This window comes from Peromyscus maniculatus, chromosome 8 (assembly GCF_049852395.1).
Source record: "Peromyscus maniculatus bairdii isolate BWxNUB_F1_BW_parent chromosome 8, HU_Pman_BW_mat_3.1, whole genome shotgun sequence".
Taxonomy (NCBI): Eukaryota; Metazoa; Chordata; class Mammalia; order Rodentia; family Cricetidae; genus Peromyscus; species Peromyscus maniculatus.
Genome location: NC_134859.1, coordinates 92,577,510 through 92,592,713, shown reverse-complemented (window position 1 = coordinate 92,592,713; position 15,204 = coordinate 92,577,510). Strand labels below are relative to the sequence as shown.

The following is a 15,204-nucleotide window of genomic DNA, read 5'->3' as shown; positions in this document are numbered from 1 at the left end:
TGTCTTCCCCCAGAATGTAATTCTCCTCCTGTCCTGGTGTCTCCATCTTCCAGAAGCTCCGACTCGTAGCCTTCAAAACATTGCCAAATTTGGACTAGTGATGGAGCTCAGTGGTAGAGCTTCCTGGACAGAACACAGAGAGGCCCTGGGTTCAATTCCCAGCATGAGGAAGGGAGGGAGGGAGAGAGAAAAGGGAGAAAGGAGGGAAAGATTTAAAAACGAATTGTTATGTTACTATGTTGTTCTCCATTGCCTGGCACTAACCTTCCCTAATTAACCAAGTCCCATTGAGAGCCTTTCTCTGGACCAGTGGTTCTCAGCCTTCCTGACGCTGAGACCCCTTAATCCAGTTCCTCATGTCATGGTGACCCCCAACCATAAAACTGTTTTCATTGCTACTTCATAACTGTAATTTTGCTGTTGCTATGAATCATGATATAAATACCTGATTGCAGGATATCTAATATGTGACCCCAGAGGGTGGCACCCCACAGGTTTAGAACTTCTGCTCTGGAGTTTAGAGTGCGCTGGTGCAATCTTCTACACTCTGCTTTATTATGTGTGATGCCAGAAGAGCAGACTGGGGAATCCTGGGAAAACCTTAAATCCACAGCTAATAATACTTCAGAAAAAAGGAAAGCTTGTCAATAAATTTGAGTTAGCACAGCTTTATTAGGACACAGATAAGTTACTTACATTAAAGTACACTCACATAGGCTGGGTTTTTGTTTGTTGTTTAGTCTTTTCAGTGTTTGAGCTTTGACTTTGAAAGACAGAGCTGTTTTTCTGCTTCCAGAGGAATACAGCAGTGAGCTGCTGCCTTAACTGTCATGTGACATTTCAGCTTAGGAACATATGGAGAAGGAATGGAAACTGTAAATTTCAAAATTATAACAGGAAAAGACAGTTCTGAACTCCACTTGACATTAAAAAAATCATTAGTGTTGATTTGATAATCTCCAGTTATTGTTAAGTATTTGCTGTTAGAACTTTGCTAGCTGGAAAAAAATTAGACCACATTTTCTTAAGATTTCATGAGTCGGGGCTGGATAGGTAGCTGAGAGGTTAAGAGCTCTGGCTGCTTTTCCAGAGGTCCTGAGTTCAATTCTCAGCACCCACATGGTGGCTCACAGCCATCTGTAATGAGATCTGGTGCCTCTTCTGGCATGCAGGCGTACATGCAGATAGAACACTATACATAATAAATAAATTGATTAATTATTAAAAAAAAAAGACTGCATGGGTCTCAGGTGGCTAGGGTGACTATAATACATTCTATGGTCTGTGGAAGACACCAGAGTGTGCATAGGAACTGACTGCCCTCTCTGTTCACACATCCTGGATTGTGTATCCATCCAATCATTGGGACCTTCGGCTTTGGTCTCGCTGTGGTAGCAAATATCCAGCAGTTAGCTGCTAATTTTGAAAGTGGCAGAGAGTGAGCAACAAAGCATGAAAGCTGAACAGGACACTGTGGTATGTGAAGGCATAAGTTGTGTATGCATGTCTTAACTCACTTGATCGTCAGGAAACGCCAAATGTAGGTACTGTTGTTCACAGAGGAGGAAACCCGAGGGACGGGAAAACAATAATAACCAGCGAACTATGATAAGCTTAACCCCGAGTCACGTGGTTACCAGCCATAAGACCCAGATCCACTGCCCAGAAGCCCGGGAGTTCTAAATGCCACACGTTAAGTACCAGAACGAGTTCCCACAGCCTCTCCAACCCTCTCGCCTACATGATGGCCAGTGGGTTTTCATGAGAGGAGCCAGGTGACGGGCTAAGGGTCTGAAGGGCCATTAGCAAAGACCAAAAAATCAAAACATAAAATAAATTCCAATGCTGAAGTGACAGGTTTGACATTGCTCGATGAGGCAAGAGGAAAAGGCCTGTCCACACACCCATGAGCACCGCAGGCCTTGGTATTGTACCTTCTATTTCCAATCGGTGAAAAGCTAGGGGCCAGTTTCTATAAACTCTCAAGAATGATGCCCTGGCTGTAAAGGTGATGAGGCCAGGAACCAGAGAAGGATGGACTCAGCACCAGGGTACCACAGTCCTGCTTGGCAGCTTAACTGGCCAAACTTGGTCTCAGCTCTTCAGTGCTACTAAAGAATGGAGTGGATGGATGAACAGGCAGAACAACCACCCAACAGAGAGCCCTTCACCATATCCTCCCAAGCCCCCACTGCCTGGGGCAAGCAAGGAGTTCCATCCCGGGCAGGGGTGGGAGGCTGGGGGGAGTGTGGGGGTGGGGGGTGGGGGGGTGGGAGGGCAGGAGGTGGGGGGACAGATCCAGGAGTCTTAGCTGGAACCACTGTTGCTTTGCTGCGGGCTAAAATACAAGGCCTTGTGTGAGTGGACTTCTCAGCTCACAGGCAGTTTGGGGAAGAAAATCTGTCCAGGCTCGCTGCTGCTCTTTTGGGAATCCAAATCCATGACTCTGGCTTCCATCACCCAATCATAATGACAGTCTCCAACATCAGAATTAAAATTTGCCAAACACCCACTTTGCTGAGAATAGAGAGCTCCATCTCATGCCCAGAAATGACCTCATGATTCATCTTTGACATTTCGGACTCATTTTCAGAGATTCCTATTAAGTCACAGAATTGAAAGTGGAGAGGAAGAACAACAGCCTCATTATGGCCTCTCCTCTGTCCCTTTATCTGAGGGTGGTCCGTTTTCCGAAAATGGATAGAGAAGCAATAATTATTTGTTTGAAAGCTGTATCCAAAACCTAAATTTAAAAATAAGGTTTGTCCTCGTGGAAAATAATGATCTGTCCACCTGTGGATATATAGACTTCTGCCCGGGAGACTGACACGTGGAGATTTTGTTTTTAGAGTTCCATTTGTCTTCCGCTGCACCCGATAATTCAAAGCTCTTCAGCGTATTTTCCTGAGTCAGGAGCCGGTGAAATGAAAATGCCACACTGTCAGCAAGAGCGATGATCAAGATCAATACGAATTGCAACAGTAGAAGGGGCGGGGCCAGGAACGTTAATTCGGCATGGCATTCCTGTGAAGGATTGCATTTTCAGAGAAGTTTCTAGTGCTGGACTAAGGTACCACTCAGGAGAACCTCCCGAGACCCAAAGGTGGGAAAAACCCTTAGGCTTTTGCTTGTGGCAGAAGGGATGGCCTCCCAAAGCATGCTAGTGCCTGGACCTGCAGCTGCAAGGCTGTACTTAAATCACCCTTGGAGGCCAGGGTCTTGACTGTCATTTATATTGTTTGCATCATTTCTTTGATGGGGATAAGTGTGGCAAAGTGTAAAACTGTTGAATGCTTGGATAATTTTTATTGCGTCTGTACTCCTGGGTTGAGATGCTTGGACACTATAGGAATTGTGACCTGTCCTCGTGTGGATTTATACTAATTTGTTTTTAGAAGAGACAGGAGGGGACTTCTTAGGAGATTCATCTGCCTTGTGCAATAATTTGGAATATTGAAACTGAGATCTGACTTAATCAGTCCACGCTGCACGATCTAAATTTCCTTTTCATTGTGAAGCACATGAATTAGCATAAGAAACATTTTCCTTCACCTGTCCTCAAAACAGTTCAACTCTCAAACAGCATGCAATTTAAAAGAAGCACCTCCTTTCACACATAGCTTTAAGCATGAGCTATTTATTGGTCGTCAAATTACTTAAGGGTCAAAAACATATTCTTGTCATAATATGCCCCAATAACAGACTCAGAAACACAGTCTCTTCAATGTGTTGCTGGTATGTTGAAGCTGGTCCACCCGATCCATCAACATTTCCCTAACCACAGATGGAGCTGAGTGGCAAACACAAGATGCGTCTGAGCTGCGTCCCGAGGGCTCACCACATCCACTTCTCCTGTTTCTGTGCTTAGGAGAGGTCGACCCGGCCTCTGAGACTCACGCATCTCCCATTTTCCTCCGCAGAGTTCCAGTGAGGAGGATTCTTTAAGTGAACCGAGATCATGTACCAAACTACCCACGGCTAAGTGTGAGCCCAGACTTCCAGCCATTGACCAAGCTTCAGTCAAGCAGAAACACAAAAGTACCATGACTCCAAGGAAGCCAGAGAAAGTGGGCCCCAGCAAACCCTCCCCAGGTGAGTGGCTTCCTTAGTAAAGCCCACATCTGACATCCTAGTCTTAATGGTCACAACGAGCTAGTGAGACTGACTAATCCTGGGGCTAACCAAGTAGCCAGTTTAGGTCTTGGAAGGCCAATGAATCTGTACAAATGGCAAAATTAATTTAGCGGTAAATATGCTCCCTTATCCTTAGGCCCAATTCTCTACTTCCTGTACCACTCCTCACAAGCGCTCCTTTTCTTCTTTGCCACAATTCTGGGGTCGGGGGTTGAAAGCGTTTGGCCCCAGGTATCACGTTTTATGGCTAAGCTAAGAGGAGCTTTCAAAAGCATCTTAGTGACATAATTTACAGCAGAGAGTGAGGGTAATAAAGTCCTCCAGTCCCCAGGATGTCCTCTCAGGGATAGAGAACTTGATAAATCTCCCTTTTGTGTGATTTGGTAAATAACTCACTCCCAGGCAGCCTTTGAAGCTAAGACAGTTGTCTTCTTGGGGCAGGAGAGACTCATAGTATCCACCAAGAAGCTAAAAATCAATGGAAAGTTTAGAATGCCTCAGGCTCATCCCGTCCCATCAAAGCCAACATCTGTGGGACAAAATTGTGTCCTCTGGGAACCACACACACATTGGGATAACTAGGCGGAAAGGTCTGCCTCCTGGGAAAGGAGCCAAACTAACTGCTGAAGAATTCGTAAATAGCAAAAACCATGTGATTCATTAAAACCCCCAATCACAGTTCCTTCCTAATCCTAAATAGCTGCCGTCATGCAACCACCCGTCTGGTTAAGTCGGAATGCATTTGTGGAAAATGGCACCTTTCACTCAGATTAACCACCCACACTTTCTTGCTTTAATGAAGTCAAGATCAAATTGACTTTCTAAAGTATTGGCCTCTTGGGCAAAGCGCCAACTTCTGCTCCTTATATCATAATGTTGGTGGGGTGGTGTGTGTGTGTGGGGGGGGGGGTTGTCCAAGTTAATTTCTCGTTTGAAAGACTTCTAGTAGGAATTAGGCTTTTAAGTCAACTATCTGAAGGCCGGGATAGAAGAGGGGAGGTCACTCTGCAAACACTGATTGAATTGAGGTTGGGTTTTGATCGCTGTGCTCCGAGGGGCCGCTCAAATGGTGCCGCTCCACTCATCCAGTGTAGTAGTTAGCCTTCTCGTGGAAAGCGGGAGCGGATGCCTTTGTCATCTCTGGAGAGACGTCATTAAAATGAACCTTTGAGGTCCACCCCCTGATTTGGTTTGTCTGATTAATAATGCAGATGTTTTTCAGACTGAGCAGGCTCCATGTGGAACTAACTCAACACTGACAAAGAGGGAGTTATTTTGCTTTCCATTCTATAAAACATCAGGCTAAAGAGCACCAGGGTTTAGGCAAGAGATCCATGTTGGTGGAGGGATGGCTTAGTCACCACACAGGAGGTGTGACTCGTAGCAATACACGTTTTCCAGCCGCTGTCTTTATCATCCTGCCACGCTCCAGGCAGCACTCAAGACCCATGGAGCTAGGAGCTGATGGGGCTGGCCGCCCAGCCAGCACAGCAGTCTTGGAGGTTACTATCAGTGCTGTGGAGGCTGGGTGAGGGGGTACAGCCGCGGAGTGTGGTCCCAGCGGCACTGTTTGCCCACCATGCATGAGGCCCCAGGGTAAAAGGGAGGAACAGGAAAGGAGAAAGCAGCTAAGACCCCCAGCGAACCCATCTGAAACCTCAGAACCCAGGAGGCTGAAGTTGGAGGGTCAGGAGTTCGAGGCCAGCCTGGGTTACATAGTAGTAAGATCTTGTCTCAACAAGAAGAGGATGAGGAGGAAGAAAAGGTTAGATTAAAAACTGTATCACAGCCGGGCGGTGGTGGCACACGCCTTTAATCCCAGCACTCGGGAGGCAGAGCCAGGCGGATCTCTGTGAGTTCGAGGCCAGCCTGGGCTACCAAGTGAGCTCCAGGAAAGGCGCAAAACTACACAGAGAAACCCTGTCTCGAAAAACCAAAAAAAAAAAAAAAGAAAAAAAAACTGTATCACTGGTGGGGGAGGAACCACTGGTTTAATGAGTGTTGACTCTTCCGACTCCTGATTAGCACAGCAAAGTGAAAGCTTGAAGGTTTAAGCTGAGTCTGTTGAGGAAAAATCTGGAGCTGGGGCTGGTAACAGCGCACAGTTTAACTCAGATAAATACCTGCTATGACAGAAAAGAGGATTTGGTTTCTGGATTATCTGGACGTTGATCTAATTCACTAGCTGAATCCAGTTTCCTGCTTCACATTTCTAAAGAATTCAGAGGTGAGCCAAAACTGACATTATGCCAGTAAAACAGAAGCTCGGGACACAGTGAAACCCCTTGGTGACATCTGCCTCCCAGGTTAGCCTGCCTTCAATACAGTGTTGTGCCAGGCTTTCCCGGGTGAAGACTGTAGCTTGAGAGCTGGGCTTGCTTTCCCCTGGCTCTGTGTGCCGACCGCCTGTACCCTAGAGTCTCCCGTGTGTGAGCGGCGGCTAGAAACCCAGGCACGGTTGCTGGCGCCTCGGCCCACTCCGTACCAATGGAGCTCTCCTCACAGTCTGGCCACAGGGGGTCACGGTTCCTGCGTTCCACACAGCTGTGTGGAGACAAGCTGACCTCGGACTCCTCTCCAGCCCCCTCAGGACTGTGGGTGGCAGCTGCAGCTTCTGGGACAGTACTTTGGGGACCAAGCGCTTGGACTCTCTCCTGGGCCCCCATTTCTGATTCACTAGATATCTTTTGGTAAGGAACTTCTCGGTTCCTCAGCTTTGTCACCTGTAAAATGGGGGACCAGGGACAAAAATAGCATCTGTCTGCTGGATAAAAACGTAAAGACTCAGTGGTAAGCATGCGCTTAGCTGTCAGGCAGGGCGGACCACTCAGTAGGCTGTGGCACTGTATTTATCGTCTAGCACAGGAGAGTCTTCAGGAAGGCGCAGACTCCGAACCTTCATTTTCCGGAGTTTACCCTCTCCTCCCTGCACACATTTCTTTCCTTCACAAAACTGAGAGGTGTGTGTTCAAAACACTCTGACGGGGCTGGAGAGGGGGCTCAGTGGTTAAAAGCACGTGTTACTCTTGCAGAGGACCTGGGTTTGAAAGCCAGCATGTCCCCTGGGGTGGACACACAACCACCCATAACTCTAGTTCCAGGAGCACCAATGCCTTCTTCTGGCCTCTCTAGGCACCAGGCATGCGCACGGTGCACATACACATAAAAAGAGAGAAGTCTAAAAGAAAAAATTAACCTCTCATACACACGTTTACTACATTCCGGGCTTCCCCAGCAAAAACACAGTAAGCTAATCTAATCAGACATTGCTCCCCAAGCCAGAGATACTCATTATCTCACACAAGACACAGCAAGTTTCGGCAGTGTGTCAGGACACAGCTGGGTCTGACAAGCAATGGCGTCAACAGTTCTTCTTCAAGGTGAACCCCGGTGTGGGGTGGGAAGACAGCTTGGCAGGGCTGCAGAACAGTTGAGAATTCCGTGAGACACAGTGCAGTCAGCAGGCCCAGGAAGTACCGGGCGGGGTGCGGCCTCCATGGGGACACTGGGGGGCTTCCAAGACCTGTGTGCTCCCAAGACCTCTCCCAGCCCCAGCCTGGCTTGGAAAGGAGCTGTGTCTCCATCCCAGGACGTAGAAAGGCATCCAGAGGTCACCGTGAGGCGGGGGTCATGGCGCCTGCGCTCCTGCAGCGCTTTCTGCCGCAGGGCCAGGCCTCAGGCAGCCACCGAGCTGTCTCCCGCGCGGCTTTCACCTGGCGCTCCAGCAGAGCCTCCTCCAGTTAGGTTCCAGGAAAGCGGGTCTGGAAGCAGTCCTGGGAGCCTGCTTCCAAAATCTTGCCCTTTACAACAAAGCCAAGTGTTTGGAAATGCTCCCCGCGTATTATTAAGTCCGATGTGTAGTCATTACCAGACTCAGATTGGTAGGAGGAGCGAGACTCTGGTGGCCTTATCACGGCTTATCTCAAAGGCCTGTTCTTGTAAAACTCAGCGAAAGCAGTGAATTCAGGTTTTAAAAGATAAAAGTCTGAAATAGCTGTGGTTGCTTTTGGATTAGGAAATGTTTATTTAAAGAGCAGTGTGGAAGAGGAATCGCAGGGCAAATCCTAAATCTTCATCATTTGCCTTGCAAGTCAATGCTATTGAAGGTTTTCTCAGAAAGGCCACGGTTAATGGGTTTCTCAGCAAGTCCAGCTGACGCCTGACGACTTTCCAAGCTGTCTATCCAAGCCAGAAAAAAATAAAAACAATACTAAATGAATCCTCCTGGCTTTATAGAGAGCATCATAATCTTCAGCCCATTATTGCTGATTCTATGACGTCATGGCTCAGAATGCCAGCTCTGCTTTAGACCCCTACAGTTGTTAAGCTGACGACCTCCCTGAACTCAGCGTCCTCATCCGGAAGATGGAGTTGCAATCTTGCCAACTTTACCAAGTAGAGAGGAAGGTTAAGTCCCTGGGTGTTAGCGACACCTCAGGGAAGCGTTGGACAGCTAGGTGGAAAGGCCTGGAAGCCTCTGGCTGTCCAGGTCTAATCCTACAGCTAGTGGGACCCCCAGGACCTTAGGGAGCAAGTGGTGATTGAAACCGCCAGAGCAGGAGTGAAGGAGGACCCCTCAATGAAGACAGCTACACACGGAGGAAAGTGAGACAATTACACACTGCCCCAATAGACATTTAGGAGTGGACAGTGTGTCCTTGAATCCTCTTAGCAGGACACTCTAGAGCCTCCACTGGCCTGAGACCCTCCACTGCAGCTGATGTCGTCTGTCAGATGGGTACAGTTTTCATCATTTTAGACTCAGAACTGATTTTAGCTGCAGCATTCCACCAAGTTGTCTGGGGAGGTACTTCACTGGGGTCCCGACTGTTAGCTTCACATCATTGTAATGAGATACCTGAGGTAGCTGACTTATGAAATATTTACTTGTGGGGCTGGTGAGTTGGCTCAGCAGGATAAGAGTACCTGCCACCAAGCCTGATGACCCGGGTTCAATCCCAAGGACCCACATGGCAGAAGAAGATAACAGATTCCTCCAAGTTGTCCTCTGAGACACACACACACACACACACACACACACACACACACACACACACACTCACACTCATACAGACTCACAGTAAACAGATTTTTTTAAAGTTTATAAAATTCATTTTTGGCTCATAGTTTTAGAGGTTCCAGCCCAAGATTCTATGGACCCGCTGTGAAGTCACACACCACAGCAGGACTAGCTGTCAGGACAGAACTACCACCTCATGGTCACCTCCCATGAGAACATACTTCCAATGACCTAAGGACCTCTCAAAGACTCTGCCTCCCATCCTAAGCCCTGAACTATTAACACAAAGACCTTTAGGGGGCTCCAATGCAAACCCTAGCAGCATTTGAATCTGGGGGGTGGGGTGGGGCAGGGGTCAGTACTGTCCTGAGCAATGTCCACAGAGTCTTCTCAGCACAGAGGTTTAGGCATCCCTCCCCCAGGCCTGCTTACCAAATGCTAAAACTCACAGGTTCTGACTCCATGGATTTGGATGGGCTGGGACTTTATATTCCTGACACAGTTGGATGCAGTGTTCATAGGGCCGGTCTAGGGAGGAGCGAGGCTGCAGAGAGCGGGAACCACCGGCCTCACACTGTAGATGAGGAAACAGGTTCAAAGAATACGAGCCATGGACTCAAGGTGACCTAGCTGGCTGGTGGCAGGCGTGAGGGAGTCACTCAGAATGCTGACTCCATCAGGCACGCACACTCTGCCTCCAGGGAGGTTGGCAACAGAGTGTAAGGTTAACCATCAAGTCATTAATTCCACTTGAACACCTCTCTGGTCCACCTGCCTCCCCTCCATGCTCTTGGTTCTCCTCTGTCCCCGCGAGCCCACCAGGATCTGTTTCTTTCTCCTTTCCCTCCCTTACCCTCTGCAGCAGAAAGGCCAGGTTAGGGCATGACCGCAGCCTCCTACCAGGGGGGGCAGCTGGAGAACCGGGGGAGAGAACTTGCTGGAAGGGAGACCCTGCAGACCACCATCTGTTGCTGCCAGCACAGCTCGTTAGACTGGCTGTGGGAGATGAGAACACAGCCTAAGCTTCCACATGGCTGCCTCGGGCCGCTCTGAGGAGCTCGCCTGGGAGGCACACTTCCCTACATCTGCCGGGGCCACGTGAAACGGTTGCCTGGAAAATGGTTTGAAGGCAGTGACACTTGGAGTTGCTCACCCTTGTGGGACTCCAACCTGAGCAAGATGCCTCCTGGGCAGGAGCCAGGTCCACTGCACCTAGGACATCCCGACACATCACTCCTACCCCCTAAAAGAACCCTTTTTTTTTTTATTTTTTGGAGTTTTTATTCATTCACAGACTTTTTGAAATGCCCTTTGCCCATGAGTGCTGCTTCCTGATTGCTCTTTTTCTTTTGTGCAGGTGACAGCAGCGAGCACCCCCTGTTCTGTGTTGAATATTCCCCTTACTGCTCAGTCTTTGCTTTCTCCCCCGTCCTGCCACCCAACACCAATTACTGCTGCCTCCTCCTGCCGCTAATTCCACCTGCCTCCCAAGGGGCCCAGGGCCTTCCCCCGCCCCTTCCTTCGGTCATCTTTCCTCCCAGCCCGCCGCCATCGGCCCCGTCAAGCCCCTTGGCCGGGTCTCCAGCATCCCTTTGCTATTTCCCTGTCTCCCAACCGACTCCATCCGAGACCCCTGTGCTGTGCCTACCCGGCCCCAGAAGGCCCAGTAAAATTTACCTCGTGTGGTAAGTCACCCCTGGCAAGGCACACAGCACAGAAGAGTCAGGGAGAGGGGAACAGCAGAAAGCAGACGGACAGGAGCAAGGCCAGACCAACACCAGGCGGTGTGGTGTACAGGGAAGCAGCAAGACGAGACAGCGCTGACTCTTCCCTTGAGATGAGCATCTACTAGCGATACAGGAGTGAATGACCAATAAAATCCCATCATCTCTGCAGATGGCCTCTCATTTCTGAACTCCTGTGTCGGACACTCTTGGGGACATATGTCACCATCACACACCCGGCAGGTTCTTCTGGGTCTGACAATACCCTTGGCCAAGGCTACCCCAAGAGGGTGACACACACTCTGAAAACCCAGCCAGGACCGTGCCGAGCAGGACAAATTAAAGGGCGCAGTTGGTATTTACAGTTCCCTTTCCTGCCTACTTATTAGGCCTTGCATTTCCTAAAATCAAAAAATCCCACCTCCTGAGTTCCAAAATAAAACATATTTATGGTACATAATTAGGCTTTAATTAAGATCTCCTCTGGGTATGTGAGACAACATGCACTTCTAGCACATTCAAATAGGCAAATAGACGCGACCTATTATTTATGCTGTATAGAAAGCTGCCTATTAAACTCGGGCAGTGTTGGCTCTTGCAGCAAAGCTGTAATTCTTCCCATGATCCAAAGGGAAAAAGCAGCTTTCCCAAGAGGCATCTTGTGGCGGAATCTTGGCCCCTCTCTGGTCCTGGGGACAGCAGTCCAGGTGGGTAGCGCCGAGAGAGAGGTTCAGGGATATATTTTCCTGTCTGCATTTTCTACAGTCAAGTGCTGTGTCTGTGTATGGCAGGTGACGTGAGGAACTAGGCAGTGATAATGTGCATGGACTGGACATTGACGGTTGAGTGGACTTGGTTCTCAGTTGTCAGGGTCTTGTATAACTATGAGACTTCTATTTTTTTAAACCTTTCCTGATCGAATTATGAACCATTACCAATGACAGTTCCCTGGCAGTATCAAAAGAACGGAGGCAGATGCCTTTTATCAAAACAGCTGCTTGGTTTCTGGGCTCCTGGGTGCTGCGATACTGGAAGAAGGCATGAGCTATATGTTGTCCAGAACAAACTACGTGCTCCCCTAAATCCACTAGCAGACAAAATATGGAGTTTCCTGGAAAACAAGCTCTCCTCTGTGCGGTCAGATGAAGGGCCTGTCTCCCAATAGAGCTATGGCTTAGATTTCCTTCATAATTAATATATGCACCATACCATGGTAAGGTCTCATCATAGAAAGGGCCCAGAAGTCTGTTCATGTAGATGAAAGGTTTAAGAACCTGGTCTATATGGCATCTGGATCTCAATCTCTCTCTCCCTCTCCCTCTCTCTGTTTTTCGAGACAGGGTTTCTCTGTGTAGTTTTGGTGCCTGTCCTGGATCTCACTCTGTAGACCAGGTTGTCCTCGAACTCACAGTGATCTGCCTGCCACTGCCTCCCGAGTGCTGTGATTAAAGGCGTGCGCCACTGCCTAGCGCATCTGGAACTCTTAAATCTGTGTACATAAACTGTCAGTGAGGTTACCTCTTTGGCGACTGTAAGTATATGTGGCAGAGAAAACATCTCCTGTGGGTTTGCTTTCTTCTGGATTTCAAGGGCACTACAAAGCAGAATCGGGTGCAGCCATATTAGATCGTAGCCATGAAGGTCATGACTGAGAGATGTCTTACTCATTCTTGCGAAACCTTAAATTATCATATAGTTGAGATGCAGAGGTATTTGTTGAACAAATTATAATAAAAGGAGTTGCTATTTGCCTTTTGGATTTTTATTTTTTAAAAGAGGGCTTGTGAGAAAGAATCAAGAGGTATGCGGAAGCAAGAGCTGCTGAATCAATTATTCACCTGTGAAAGCTCCGAAACAATGCGTTTCAGCATTCGTGCGGAAATGACTTACAATTTCCCACTACTCGCGGTACTATATGCTTTATGAATGAAGCATCTGCCAGTTCTAATAGCTAGTAGACACCAGATACTAAATTGGCCCATGTATATATATTACTGCTAAATGTTACAGTAATCTAACAAGATAAGAATAACCCTATTTTACAGCTGCAGAAAATGAGGTTCAAATTGCCAAAGGGGGTGGGTGGGTTCCCCAATAGGCCTCATGAAACCATCTCTAGATGTTCAGTGTGTGTGTGTGTGTGTGTGTGTCTGTGTGTGTGTGTGTGTGTGTGTGTGTGTGTGTGTGAGAGAGAGAGAGAGAGAGAGAGAGAGAGAGAGAGAGAGAGAGAGAGAGGAGAGAGAGTTTACTCACACCATGTGGAGTATCCACAAAGGTTGGAAGAGGGAGTCAATCCCCTGGAACTGGAGTTATACATGGTTGTGAGGTTCCTTGGTGGGGCCGGGACAGGGAATGGGCTGGGAGTCAGACCCGGGTCCTCTGCGAGAGCAGCCAGTACCCTTAACCACTGAGCCGTCTCTCCAGCCCCAGATGTTCAGCTAGTTTGCTGAGGATGTGAGGAAAAATAGTAACAGTTTGGGAAATCATTTAAGCGACCTGATGCCTTGAATGAAGAAAGCAGCTTTCTGAACATCAAAAGTAACTTTTAGATCAAATGAGTGTTCCAATTTAAAAATTAATTTTGGTTTTAAAGTTCCCCACAGTTTAGGCTGAGTCATCTTCTTAAGCCTTGCCAATCACTCTAGGCAATTATCATTAGTCTCGGACAGTGGTGTGCAACTCGCAGGATGGCTAAGAGACTGGCTTCCTTAAGGAATTTACAGTCCACTGAAAGAGGAAAAAAATAAATAAGGAAGGCTGCAGAATTGAAATATTAGAGATGATTAAAGACCAGGACGTAAGGGCTTTGGAGTCAAAGCAGTGGACATAAAACCAGACCCTGAGGGGTCTTCGGGCTGGTGTTGGCTGCAGTGGAGAGGCCCTGGGGAAGGAAGGCTCTCCCTCTCCCCACATCAGTGTGGACGGAACCAGAGTGGGTGTCGGGGCTGTAGGACATTCTACCTCGTGGGATGCAGCGGAGGGCTGATTCTTCTGATGACCATCAGAATGAAATCTGTCCAGGACCTCTGGACCAGGTCCTCAGGCTTGACCTGACCCTGGGCGGCCCCTTCTTCCAGCTCTGTCTCTCCCTCGGTGTCTAAGAACACCGCCAGCGTCTGGTCCGGCGAGATGCACGGCTCAGTGGGTGAAACGCTTGAATTGGAGCCCGACAATTTGAGTTCGATACCCAGAACCCACGTAAAGACGGAAGGAGAGGAGGGCGCTAATGGCGTGAAGTTGTCCTCTGGTCTCCACACTATACACATATCACACACACACACACACACACACACACACACACACACACACACGCGATAATACAAACTTTTTTTTAAAAATACAACTTCTGCCTCTTAGCTGGGAGGTGGTCTCTGAAGGCAGAGAAGAGGGACGAGGCCTCCTGTGACTGAGGATCCTCTGGCTTCAACCAACACAGCTCGGGGTGCTAAGAAACTCGCCACAAGCACCAGATGATCCCTCCTGCCATCCCTACCCTACTCCCCTCTTAGAGAAATCATGTCTCGGCACACCCTACACTCTTCGAGGGACACATTCTCATTTCCAGAGAATTTCTCATTTCTCAATCTCTCCTCCTCTGGCTTCAGGCAGACGCTCTGTGTGCCCTGAGCTGACCGATGCCACCATCAGCTCTCATCTTCCGATGAGTTCCCCAAGGCGCACGGTCCTCTGTCTTGAAACCCAGAACCCACAGCCGCCTTCTCCTGGGGCCAGTCAGAAATAAGTTGGCCTATTCCCTGGATTAAACTGGGTTTTACAGGATGCCAAGGAGGACGTTCATGCCTTCCTGAGTCTTGGTGGAAACTATTCGCACAACCACAGACTATACTCAGGAACGTAAATCCACTTTTCTTCACATGCCAAGAAAGCCTGGGCTCTTCCGCACCAGCAGGGGTTCGTCCCAGTCTCACCCCTATGCTGTGAAGTGTCTGAATTTTCAAAAAGAGGACGAGCCAGGACAATTCTCTTGGGGGGTGTAGAATGGATGTTGGTTTAACTGCATAGATGTTGATTTAATGGCCGTGGGTACCCAAGAACTTGTAGAGATGCTTGGAAAATAAGAAACTCTCCCCACATCCATGTGCACTGATGTCCAGTACATGTGAAGAAACTCAACACTACTCATGCCAATTAGAAGCCTGGTTCCAAAATTATATTCCATATTCTGAGAATTATGAGAAAGTGTTCACTGGGAACTTGGTCACAGTGGTCAGTGTCTTCCACAGAGGTGGGTAGGCATGCACAAGGAAAAAGGTAGACATTCCCAAGTGCTTGGGACCTTCTTACAGGCCATGTTTGATGCTAATG

The 15,204-nt window shown here is 48.4% G+C and overlaps 1 protein-coding gene across 14 annotated transcripts in view; it reads left to right on the top strand.

Moving 5' to 3' along the window:
- Marchf10 (membrane associated ring-CH-type finger 10) overlaps positions 1-15,204 on the top strand; it is a 101,741-nt gene that overhangs the window by 45,888 nt on the left and 40,649 nt on the right. For 11 of the 14 annotated variants that reach the window (XM_076543540.1, XM_076543538.1, XM_076543539.1 and 8 more), the window contains exon 5: positions 3,921-4,092. In XM_076543540.1, the coding sequence (XP_076399655.1) occupies positions 3,921-4,092 (172 nt within the window). Of the gene's footprint in view, positions 1-3,920; positions 4,093-10,511; positions 11,050-15,204 lie in introns of those variants that run through there. The other 3 variants (XM_076543546.1, XM_006970522.3, XM_076543545.1) reach the window with 1 other exon arrangement.